Raw genomic sequence first — 13314 nt, forward strand, 5'->3', positions numbered from 1 at the left:
TAATACTGATAAAGAACAAGGAAAAACAGAAAATCAACTAGGCATGCTTCACAGAGTTCAAATAAGCAGTTAAAGATTGTAGACATGCGATATTAGACTAAACAGGATAACTACACATATTGGTATAACGCAAATAAGAATGAAAAGCAAATTACTACTTAGAAAATGGTATAACCCAAATTAAAAGGAAAACAGGTTGCTACTTAGTAAAATCAGGTTTTACAACAAATAGCTCATATACGTACTCGTCACCTCGCGTACATGGCGCTCACATATCACAACAGTACCAAATCCTAAGGGGATTTCCCCCGCACAAGGTTAGGCAAGCCACTTACCTCGCACCAAGCTCAATCAATCAGTAAGAATGCCCTTTCCTCAATTATCCGACTCTGAATGGCCCAATTCTAGCCAAAACAATTTCATACCATGAATACAACTATAATAGACTAATTTAATTTATGAAATCAAGACTTTAACAAGAATTTCGAAAATCGCCCTAAAAAGCCTCCCCGGGCCCACATTTCGAAATCGGGTAAAAGTCAAAAAATATGAACACCCATTCACTCACGAGTCCACTCGTACCAAAATTATCCAAATATGATATCAAAATATCAATCAAAACCCAAAATCTTAGTGGAAAAACTTCTTCCCATTTTCCCTAAATTTTCCACCCAAATTCGAAATTAAAAGATGAAATTAGTGATAGATTAGTGGGATATAAACAAAATCAAGGGAAAAATCGTTACCCAATTGATGTCTCTGAAAATCCCTAAAAATCTCGCCCAAATCCGAGCTCTCAAACTCAAGTTTTGATAAAAATATCCAACCCTCGATTTTGGAAACTTTAACAGGCATTTCCTTAGCTTCTTCGCGAACGCGACCACACCCTCGCGTTCGCGAAGCACAAATTTACTTCGGCCCAAAATCTTCCATTGCAAACGCGATGTCCTTGTCGCGAATGCGAAGACCACTCAGCTCGACCCTACACGAATGCGGGACCAACGTCGCGAACGCGTAGGCAAAAAGGGCATGGGGACCCAGTTGGCCAATACCTCCACGCGAACGCGGGACCTCCGTCGCGAACGCGTAGACCAAGTACCTCAGTGCTTCGCGAACGCGAGACCTTCATCGCGAACGCGAAGCACAAAAATTTTGCCTGCCTCCAGTTCCTCTTCGAGAACGCGAGACTCCCCTCGCGAACGCGAAGAAGGAAACAAGAACTAAAGAAAACCAAAAATCAGCAATCTCTCCTAAGTCCAAAATGATCCGTTAACCACCCGAAATCAACACGAGGCCCCCGAGACCTCAACCAAATATACCTACAAGTTCTAAAACACTATACGAACTTAGTCGAACCTTCAAATCACATCAAACAACGCTAAAAACACGAATCACCCTCCAATTCACACTTAATGAACTTTGAAACTTCAACTTCTACAACTGATGCCGAAACATATCAAATCACGTTCGATTAACCTTAAATTTTGCACACAGGTCATAATTGACATTACGGACCTACTCCAACTTCCGGAATCGGAATCCGACCCCGATATCAAAAAGTCCACTACCGGTCAAAATCTCCAAAAATTCGACTTTCGCCAATTCAACCCAAAATCAGCTACATACCTCCAAAACACAATCCAGACACGCTCCTAAGTTCAAAATCACCCAACGGAGCTAACGGAACCGACGAAACTTCATTTCAGAGTCGTCTTCACATAGTCCGACTACGGTCAAAATGCTAAGACTTAAGCTTCCATTTTAGGGACTAAGTATCCCAAAACACTCCGAAACCAAAAACGGAACCTCCCAAATCACATAAGCATAAAAAGATACGGGGAATGCAGTAAATAGGGGATCTGGGCTAATACACTCAAAACGACTGGTTGGGTCGTTACAATTAAATGGAAGAAATGAGAATTTTTGTAAAATCTTTCAAGAATTTAAAATGAGGATTTGAAGGGCGATCCGATATCAGAATTTGTTAATTTTGGTATGGTTGGACTCGTATCGGAACGAGTGTTCGGGCTTTGTGAATTTTATTAGGTTTCGAGATGCGGGCCCGGGGGAGGGGGAATGGGGTTGACTTTCGTTAAATTTTTCGAAAATGATCTAAATTGGACCTCTTTAAAATTTGTGAGTAGTTTCTAAAGCTTAATTTGAATTGTTGGCCGATTAATTGCTAGGTTTGGTTGGTTTGGAGGCTTGTTCAAAAGGCAAGGCCGTGGTTGAGTGATTGCTTGAATTGTGGAGCGAGGTAAGTGTTGTGGTTAACCTTGACTTGAGGGATTATGACTTGTTTGCCGATTTGCTACATAATTAACGTGTGGGTACAACGTATATACGAGGTGACGAGCATTTATGTATTGTTGTGGGATAAAGCATGCGGGTGAAATTTGTTTCCTTGTGATTTATTGCCTTTTTATTTATGATATCCATGCCTAGGTTACATTATTACTTAATTGATCATTTCTCCCATTATTATTGCTTAATTAGTAATGGTGGAGTATTTTGGAAGTTGAGGTTTGGTATCGTGGCATCATATTTGACATAAAACATATTCACTATGCTATTTTATCTTCCGAATTTATATTATTTTTACTAAGGGAGAGTGTTAAAGCACGAAGGGTGATGCCGTGCCATCTTTATACCGTATGTTGTCCGTCTTTATTGGTTGATAATTTATTTGGCTATCTTGTGATGTCATACCTGTTGCAGTTATCGTATCTCTTTCCCCTTTGGCATGTCCCTTCCCAATTATACATTGTTAAATCTCTATTTTGTTGCTGTTTACGTACATATATATATATATATATATATATATATATATATATGTTTGTACAGGTTTATTTACGTGAGTGTCCTATCATAGCCTCGTCACTACCTCGTCAAGGTTAGGCTCGACACTTACGGGGTACATTGGGTCGGTTGTACTCATATTACACTCTCCACTTCTTGTGCAGATTTTGGTACTGGACCTAACTATACGTGAGGTGCGCCAACTCGAATTATCGCATACGGAGGCTTGAGGTAGATATATTGACGTGCGCAAACCTTGAAGTCCCCTTCTACCTTATCCTAGCTGTTTATTTCATTTCAGACAGTTTTACTTTCATTCAGACCATTATTTATATTATTCTAGTCGTTCGTGCACTTGTCACACCAATTCTAGGATGGTATTTAGACATCATTGTTAATTTTTGGTTTACTCATTCTATTCTAGATTTATTTCGATTATATTGGTTTCTTTATTATTATTCAATTTGAAGTGTTAAAAATGGCTAAAATTATTCTAACGTTGGCTTGCCTAACAAGTAAAATGTTAGGCGCCATCACATCACGTTATTCTAACGTTGGCTTGCTTAGAATTGTATTTTCTACTATTATACCTTGAAAGAAAAAGAAGTGCCTATCATTTTCTTGTTAAATTAACGTTATATCATAAGAAACAATTAAGTAAAACTGATAATAGAAAATGACAGACTTGGTACAAATTAGCAAGTTCCTACATACTCTGTAAGGTAATCTTTTCCCTCATTTACACTCAACGGCAATAGCACAGGAATTTCAAGTAGCAGGCATCTGTGAGACTGTGACTGGTTTAATCAAGAAGAAAGCGAACAAAAAAATGAAGAAAAAAGAGAATTGAAATAAAAACACCAAGAATGGGATACTTTTTTTCCCACCAAGAATGGGATGACCTCCAAAAAATGGCAGGCCTGATATGATTTCAATGCCTAAAGCAATTTGCCAAGTACAACTAATTACATCATTTAGCACCTATTCTATTTGCAGCGACACCAGGAGTGAGTGAGAAAGACCCCTTTATCACCTGGTTAATATACAAATTATATACCTGTATACATATAGGATAGACATACAGCCGTATTATCGTTGCGCTAAAGATCATACATACATTTTTTGTTACTTTTAATTAAGTCAGTATTCAGAGGGTAAGCACTCTCAGTTATCGAACATGTATCCTTCGTGCTTCAAGAACCAAAGTGCCCCTTCCGCTGCATCCTCAGCTGCATCTTTCTTTTTCGCCCGAGGAGCTCCACAAGACTCTATAACTCTCGAGGTTTCTTCAATTTCCACCACCACCCGAAAAGTAAACCTGAAGACGATTTTGTAAAATTAAAGAGGGGACATAATGTATGCAGTTTGGAGAACATGGGGGGGGGGGGGGTTGGGCACAACATAAGCTATTTACTTTAACACCTCTCCCTCCATCCCTCCCTCTCACAATAAAGGTAGGTGCCATAGGCTATAAAATGTCAAGGATTTTCAGTGCACAGAAATAATCAAGAAATTGAGGATGATGTTAGTGGTTTTTACCTTTTCTGGTTAGATCAGATGACAAACTTAAAGACATGGATTCCCAAGGACAGCATTAAACCACATAACCAGCAAGGATTTTCTTTATGTTAATAGGTTCCAAGAATTAAACTTGAGAACTACAAGTGCAAAATAAAAATTTAAACAATCAAATAGTGCAGAAATTAACCAGATACAAAGTATGATTGCATATATCCTCCCATCTCAAGCTGAACTTTTCTTCTATATGGTGCATTGATTTCTACTTGGTAGATTCCCCACATCGGTTGTGGATGGAGTAATTGGTCTCCTTATATGGTCTTGGCCAATCTTCACCTTTTGAGCTAACTTTTCGGGTTGAATTAGGCTCAAGGTCCATTATCTTTGTAACACCCCGTACATTTGGACTAGGTGTGGATATGTTAAATGGGTATTAATTTGATATTTTAGACATATGAAGTCCCATCAGGATGAGTATCAGTGGAAATAGTTGTTTTGGAATCAAGATGGAGAGTGAGGTGCATAAGATTCAATAAAATCGACTAAGTTTATGGAAGGTACTGCCTTCTAGAAGAATGTCGTAAATTTATAGCCCTTTGAAATAGCTTTCCAACGATATATTATGGAGCCCAAACGTATCTCTGTGCAAAACGTTACGTGTGTTTTACAGAGCAGTGCACAATATGCGCGGCCAGGTGCGCGCCCAGAGGGTCACGTGCGCGGCCGCGCACTTGAGGCAGTGCTACTACCATTTTGCGTAGTCAGGCCTTCAGGTGCGTGGGGGGGGTCATTTTTAAAGCCCTACTTCGTCCCCCCCACCCCAAAACACAAAAATTTGCTCTAGAAAGGGAAGCTCTCAAGAAGCTCTCCCAAGGTCCCTCCACCATCCAAGGTAAGTTCGAATGGTGATTCTAAGTTGATTTCAATTCCTCAATACCTTATTAACATGGGTAAACCCTCCAAATTGTTAGATATTCGATTGGGGCATCATTGTTGAGAGAAGGAACCCTAGAACTCGAATTCAAGAGGATTGAACTTCAAAAAGGTAATGTCTTCACTCTCTAATTGATTATACCATTGATTATAGACTCTATGTTCATGAGATATGAGTTGATGAGTTTAATAGAAAAGCATGAACGGTTATAGGTTTGGGTTATTGATTGTTGATTATTGGTTAAAGGGTGTTGTTTATCTTACGAGTGATGAAGAATGGTATTGATTATAACAATTTGAGATTTTAATATTATCTAGGAGCAAAAGAATGGGTTGTTGGGTGTAGAAACATCATTAATAAGGACTATGAAGCTTTATGCCTACCAAGTGTTTGATAAAAGGCCTAAGCGGCCAAAACATAAGTATTATTGCTAATATGGAATCCCTTTGACTTGTATTGATATAGATTAAAGTTGAAAGGGTTGGCCGAATGTTGTATTACGCTCAAGAGAAGGAAGTTAAGGTATGCGAGGCTAACTCTCTACGTTTGGGAATGTTAATGATTCTCCCTACGTCTCATTCTTATGACTATTACAAATTTCCTCAGAAAGTAATTATGCCTCAGTTCCATGAATAGTTGTAGACGTTACTAATTGCCTCAGAAATATAGTTAAGCCTAGTTCCCTGAATAATTGCAGAACTTCTATTCTCTAGCTTCATAATTCGTTCATGACTTTCATTCCGAACGTTGTGGGCTTAGTGCGTAATCAATATAGACTTGTGTTAACTCCCATGAGTCTCAGCCTAAATTACCAGCATGCCATAAATAGTTGAAACATAAGTCCTCATAATCAGTTCATGAATACATGTCTTAGTTCAATTCTATTCATCATTCAAGTATCATGTAACTCAATATCGTTCAGTATCATGTATTACAGTACGATTCTCAGTTCATGTTTTTAAATCCCTGAATGTTGAACACCTGTATTTGGGCCTGAGGCCGTAGTTTATGCTTTATGCATGTTTGGGCCTGAGGCCGTAGTTGATGCTTTATACATTTTTGGGCCTGAGGCCGTAGCTTGTGCACATATATATTGGGCTCGAGGCCGTAGTTTATTCAGATAAACAGGTTGTTCATCATTCAGAAGAGGGAATATTCATATCCTTACTTCCTTTGTTCAGTTATCATTTCAGTTATCAATTCTCAGTTATCAGCTTAGTTTCAGTTTCAGCATTTATAATTCTTTCTTTCAGTTGCTTTACATACCAGTGCAATTCAAATGTACTCACGTCCCTTTTGCCCGGGGCCTGCATCTCACGATACAGGTAATGATCTACAGGTTGATGATTCAGAGCGCTAGGATTCTCGTACCAGCTATTTGGTGATCCCTAGTTCTTTCGGGGCATTATCATCACTTTGCAATCTTTCAGTATTTATAGATAGTCAGTATTTTCAGTACTTCATTAGAGGCTTCATAGACTAGAGTAACAGTTAGACAGAGTCACACACTTTTCATGTTAAGCAATGTTGGCTACAAATACGTTTCAGATTTATGTTAGTATTTCCGCACTTGATTTATATCATTCAGACTTTCAGTATATCATCATGTGTTAATTTATCTTCCGTATTCAGTATGGGCCCATATTATATTTACACTCCAAATGTCCAGTTCTGAGCTTGTGTGTCGGTGTGTGTGCGTAGGGAGGGGGTGTTAGAGACCTACATCAGTTGTGGATGAGACTCTTGGTCTCCTTACATGGTCTTGGAAAATCCTTACCTCATGAGCTAACTATTGGGGTTGAGTTAGGCCCAAGTTCCATTTCTTATCGGTACTTGTTGGAGGCATAAGTTTCCTAGGCTTCATTCATGAATGTCAAATAAGAGTGGCAAGTGGGCCGGGCCCATGGGCTAAGTGGGCTAAACGGACTGGGACTGTTAGGCCTGCTAGAGGTGGACCGGTTCTTAGCTAGGAACCGTTAGGACCGGGCCCGTTTGACCCGCCAAGAGACCGGGACCGGATCGGTCCCTTGGCGGGTCCAACGAATATTTTATTTTTAAAAAAAGAGCCGTTTGTTGTTTGAAAAAAAAGAGCTGTTGAGGGTTTAAAAAATAGCCATTTAACTCCCCCAACTTAGTTTTAACCCCAAACTTTTTATTATTACACTTTTTCCCTATTTTCTACTATAAATACCCTCTCATTCTTTCATTTTCTTACAAAATCAATATCAATCTATCTAAATCTCTCTCTAATTTTGTTCTATATTTGCTACAATTGTTTACTTTATCAAAACAAAATAGTGAAAAAATTGTGAGGTTGCTACTATTACTTACTTTATTCCAAAAAATAGTAAAACAATATTAAGGTTGTTACAATTTGGTTCTAGTAGTAATTATTTTTCACAACTAAATGAGCTTGAAGTTTATATGTCGCAGCAACTTGAGGAAGTGAATCCCGATGGCACCTTTAATATTTTGCAATGGTGGAAGGACAAAGAAAATACTTTTCAGTTCTTTCAAGGATGACCCGAGACATTTTAACTATTCAAGCTTCAATCGTGGCATCAGAGAGCGCTTTCAGTCAAGCAAGACTTCAAATCTGTGATTATAGAGCGTCTATGAGGGAGAACTTGGAAAATCAGTACTTTTCAGAGATTGGATCCGTTCGGAAAGAAGAAATTTTGGACTTGGCTGAATTACAACCAGAGGTAGACGAAGCTTACGAAGAAATGCTAGCTGAACTTGCTGAGGATGCTGCTTCGCCCGACAATGGAAGCGGCGATGACCAAGCTACTTTTCCGCCACCACCTACGGAACTTCCTCCGAACCTTGAAGGATTTATGAAGTTTGTAAAAAATATCATGTAACTTGTATGAACAAAAAATAGTATGTATTATGTAACTTGTATTTTGGCACATCTTGATTGGTTCCTTTTTCTTCTCAATGGTGTTATTAGCACCTTGTTGTGCTCATTCCACGGGGGGGGGGGGGGGAGGGGGGAGGAAGACTAAGAAAGATATTGCCATATTTTTTATTGCTATAATAAAATTACAAGGCATTGCTTTGAATATCTTTTTACAATATTTTTGTCTTTAAATTTGAATTAAAAAATTAGGTCACAATTCTATAATAAATTTACAAGGCATTGCCTTAGATATTTTTTTAACATCTTTTTGTCTCTAATTTCTATTTAATTTTTTTTTTAAAATCACAACTTAGCCGTGGGCCCATTTAGCCCGTTGGGACCACGACCCCAGCCCGTTTAGCCCGGGACCATGAGCTCGTGAGCTCGGTCCCTGGCCGGTTCCTACAAAAAGCACGTTTAGCTCGGGACCGTTTAGCCTGTTTATTTAAGACCCGGGACCGGCCCACTTGTCACCCCTAATGTCAAATGTTATTTTCCAGTACAACTTGTCATTTTACAATTTTGGGCCATTTCATGAAACTCGATATTTTACAATGCTGAATAATTACTTTGAGATGAGTAATTAGTTAATGCATTTTGTTCATTACGGTTTAGTTTACGTTTTCATGATTGCAGGAATCTGCTCAAAATTCTGGAATGAAAATAAAAGCTACTTTTTACTAGTTCACTACATACTCTTTCAAGTGGCTTGGCCCTGTCTCCTTGCAACATTCAAATCTAGGAGGTTTCCAGCAGTTGGCAGCACAAACTTCATGCAAAATTGACTTTGCCGATCCATTTATTGCACCACCTGAATTATTTTGGAGTAAGAGAATGACAACATGGATAAATAAGCAGATAGAGATCCTTGTTATTGATACCTGTAGCTTTTGAATCTGAATTAGAACCATTAGGCATGATGGTCTGCTCAGAATTGCATTGTACAGCTGCCTCTGGGGCCAACTTTCTCGCAGGCTTTAACTTGAAATTGCAATTTCTTGCAAGTTCTTCACTAATAGGGAATACTATCAAGTCACGATCACTTTCAGATGCTTCGTTCTTCTCCACGTCATTGCACCTAGCAGTAAGAACACAGGGTGTTTCATCATATCCTATCAGTTTAGCTTCCATCTTTTTAGCTGTTTTTACCACTTGCTCCAGTGATTTAGACTTGCGCCTATAGCCTTGAGCCTGCACATTGGAAGACATTACTGAACTGCAAAATAGCTATATAAGAGAAGTCCGATAAGGGAGGTACTAAGATTGGAATACTAAAATGGAAATCAAACTGCAGAAACAATGATAAAATCAGATAAGAAGAGCTGACATCTATAGTAACGACGCCTGATCAGCATGCAACTGCTGAGAGAAGCAAAGAACAAAAGTAGCATAAGTGTTGTCACTGTCTCACTGACCAGAGAGACATTTGAAGAAGAGAAGTAAAAATAGAAGGCAAAAGGAACATCGAAGCATACTTGATATTATGTAAACCAGTCAATAAATTATTTGCCAAAACTAGGTAATTTATCAACTAAAGTGAGAAACTTGCGAAGTTCTGCGAGAAATGTTATAGGTTTTAGTGATAAATCATTATCCGTATGCATAGCATAGTGATGCATTTCTCTACTCTGAATGCTCATAAGGCAATGTAAACTGATCCATGAAACTTGTCCCCATTTCCCATTACGACCTTGAACATTGTGAGGGTCCTAGTACCCCCCTAAAAAACTTTCAAGTGGAATTAATGCCCCCTTTCTCAGTCACCTGGCATAGAAAGTGTTCATCATTCTCTCTTTAAGAGTGTGAGGGACCAAAAAGAAGTTTTATAATTTGTTTTTGCAAGATAATTTTTTGTTAAATGCATGGCGAAGGTACATAGTTGCTCCTGAACTATGAGAAATGGTTTACTTTTATAAGAAGTTGGGGTTGAAACTACCCCTGTTGTTACCAAAATGGTCTACACTTGCCCTTTTCTACTAATGGAAAATGATTAGCACCACAAATCGCCACGTGTTGAAGCTTAAAATTAAACCACAATAATTGATTTGAATTAAAGGACATGAATGATCCATTTCACATAGTTTAGGGGTAAAATGACAAAAAGTTTTTAAAATGAAATTGACACGTGGAAGCAAGAATTGCATGCTAAGCACTTCCTTTCCTTAAAACAGGGGTTGGCCAACAAAGGGGGTACTAATACCACTTAGAAGTTGTTCAGGGAGTAATACGACCCCTGCAAAGTTTAAGGTTGTAAGGGGAAATTTGGGACAAGTTTGAGGGGTCCTTATGTATTATCCAAAATTATATACATCAGCTTATGCCTTGTTTTATTCGGCAGGGGGGGGGGGGTATTTCTGAAGCACAAATTAAGGGGTGCTGAGAAGTTCTTCCCCAAGGAGTTGAACAATTTTTATTACTTTTGAAGGTCTAGAAACGAAAATGGAGCAAGAAAGTTGGCTCCCTGAACTAATGGATAAAGCTATAGTCACTAAGTGCTTGAACAGCCTCTTTTGAGCTCTGTATCTGATGACTACCTACTGTCATAATCCTTTAGGCAAGACTCATCACTAGTACAGAGCGTGAATGCAATGAGAACATTCTCTGCAACTTGATCCACTACAAAGACCAAATATAACTTTGTAACACCACGGTGGTATCACATAAATGAAGAAAGCTGTGAGAGCAAGCAGTTCAGTGATCTCAATCATGCTCCTCCAGCAAAACCGCTGAAGAGATTATCAACATAAAGCAGCAACCTGATGTTGGGGTGAGTAAAGACTTGAATGATGGAATCAACAAGAAAGTCTGTGCTACAAGAACAGTGATGTCACGAGAAGAAATCAATTTGAGCAATAAGCCACCAAAATCGATGTTTTCGTACTATTTTATTGTATGAGGAGAAAGTTCGTTCATAACGAAGAAGAGCACAACAGCAGGATTACAATATTTTGGAGCTAAAAATAATTATTAAAGTTACAGAGATCTCAAAATTCTTTAAGGATTAGTCAACAGAACACCATGGGAGAGGCCTGCAACCATGCACCAAATTATTGCAAAAAAAACCACTCTTTCTCATACATGGCATTTGAAAGAAGGTGATCATGACATGGTCTAGGTTTGCACCCAAATTCAGCATAGTACAGCCACCAAAGCCCCTCACTGTAGGACCTTAGCATTCTAGCTAGTTGCTACAACCAATACCCAAATACCCTAAGGTTAAAATCTCACTAACAATCCACGCAGCATCAAAGGTTTTCCTGAGCAAGCCAAGTGATTCAAGTCATCAGTGACTTGGCGAGTACTTGGTATGAAAGGAAAATGTTTTCCACGGAAAATTTTTCCTGAAAAATAAGTGGTTTTCTTACTTATTTTCTGGTATTTCGTTAGTAAGCAAAAAATATTATCTCAAGAGCATTTATAACCTAGACAGACATTATGGGGGTGGTTTTTTTTTTGGGTGGTGGTGGTGGTTGGGGGGTGGGATGGGTCATGCGGTTAGGGTGTGTGGGGGGTTTGGGCGGGGGGGTTGGAGCGGAGTTTTTGGGGGAGTGGTGGTTTTGGGAGGGGGGTTGGGGTGGGCAAGGGACGGGGTGGAGTGGGGGGAGACATTCATTTTGATCATGTAACATACAGGAAAAGAGCTCCAACAAGAAGAAATAACAGCACAGGAACTAGTAAGATGCATACCGTCAAGCTTGAAAGTACTTGCTGGGCAGCCATTCTTTTGGCAGCTTTTTTATTGATATTGGGAGCAGAAGCCGCTTCAGAAACATTCTTCCCACTCACATTGGCCTCAACTAGATATTTGCTATCTTTTTTTGAAACCAGGAACTTTAGATGCCAGCCATGAAACTGGCAAAGTTCATGGAGTTCTCTTTTTGGATTATGCTGCAACCTGGTAAAGCTCATGACGGGCTTTAAGAAGGAGAGCATTATATGCCAAGCACGGTTCAAGTCAAACCCTGTGTCAAGCAGGATTGCACCCATACAAGACTCCACCAGGTCGCCAAGGGCCTGAACCAACCAGTAAACATGAGAGCACAATGAGGATTCATCTTTCAAAGGTTCAGCAAAAAAAATGATTGAACAATTTTCTTTACTGCTCAGGGGAGAGGGGAGAAGCAATCAACCCCGGTATTACTTGATATATACAAATGCTTCAGCAAAAGAAATGATTGAACAATTTTCCTTACTGCTCAGGAGAGAAGCAATCAACCCCAGTATTATTTGATATATACAAATGCTTCCATGTATACCATCAGAACCCAATTTACTTGACTAACATTCCTTTTCAGTAGCCCTAATCTCTTTGCTTTTTTACTGGACAACAAACTCTCTTTTAAACAAGGAGGTGCAATGATGCAAGAGACAACTTAAGAAAGAACATGAAAACATCTGCTTTTAGTAAGTTTGTGGCCCAACCTTTCAAGGATGCTTATGGTATAGGTTCAAATCTTATTTTAGGTTACGTTACCTGCTAACCATGTCTATTACCCTATCAATATCTTTATCTTGATAGGGTTAAATTTTTTAACCTAGGATTTGCAGTTCATCGATTTATAATAAATAGCACATTATTTAGTTAACGTCACCTGAATAATTCAATGATTCTCATTTTCTTTGGAGCCCTACCCATCCAAGAAGCTAAAATGCAGAAGTTCCCATATTGTTTAGTAGGAATGCGGGTAAACATCTTGCATGTAGTACATAGAATTTCATAATGTTCTACAAATAGAGGCAAGAACAACTCCATATTGTTCTGTACGTAGCCCATGGAACAACTCCATATTCTTTTATATTAATGGTTGGAAAATGCCTATGGCTTTGGCGAATCTTCTGTGGCTTCTCGGTGCTTTATGCATTACATTATCAGGACTCTTCATTTGTCCAGATGCACACCTGTCAATTGGGCACGGCATGGGCATTGTACCTCGTAAGAATCCTTCCATGTAAGGTTAAGGTATATCTAAAATTGCATGCACCTGAGTTAGATAAAAACATATATCTGATGCTCATGTTCAAGTACCTGACTCTGATTGCTTCTTCTTCTATTTCTCACTATTCTTTTACTCCAATAGACTCGCAATACCAAGGTATTCTTCATCTTTCTTCTTAATGCTTTAGCAAAGATACTGTCATGAACTATTAACAGGACCAGAGC

General features: G+C 38.9%; 1 protein-coding gene across 2 annotated transcripts in view; it reads right to left on the reverse strand.

Annotated features, from left to right (window-relative positions):
• Positions 1-3645: 3645 nt before the first annotated feature.
• The window catches only part of LOC107804767 (dicer-like protein 4), a 55546-nt gene continuing 45877 nt past the window's right edge, over positions 3646-13314 (reverse strand). For both annotated transcript variants that reach the window (XM_075236611.1, XM_075236610.1), the window contains exons 22-25: positions 11841-12167; positions 9035-9344; positions 8850-8964; positions 3646-4117 (exon numbers count right to left, since the gene is read on the reverse strand). In XM_075236611.1, coding sequence (XP_075092712.1) covers positions 3964-4117; positions 8850-8964; positions 9035-9344; positions 11841-12167 — 906 coding nt within the window. In that variant the 3' untranslated portion in view covers positions 3646-3963. The remainder of the gene's footprint in view (positions 4118-8849; positions 8965-9034; positions 9345-11840; positions 12168-13314) is intronic.

This window comes from Nicotiana tabacum, chromosome 18 (assembly GCF_000715075.1).
Source record: "Nicotiana tabacum cultivar K326 chromosome 18, ASM71507v2, whole genome shotgun sequence".
Taxonomy (NCBI): Eukaryota; Viridiplantae; Streptophyta; class Magnoliopsida; order Solanales; family Solanaceae; genus Nicotiana; species Nicotiana tabacum.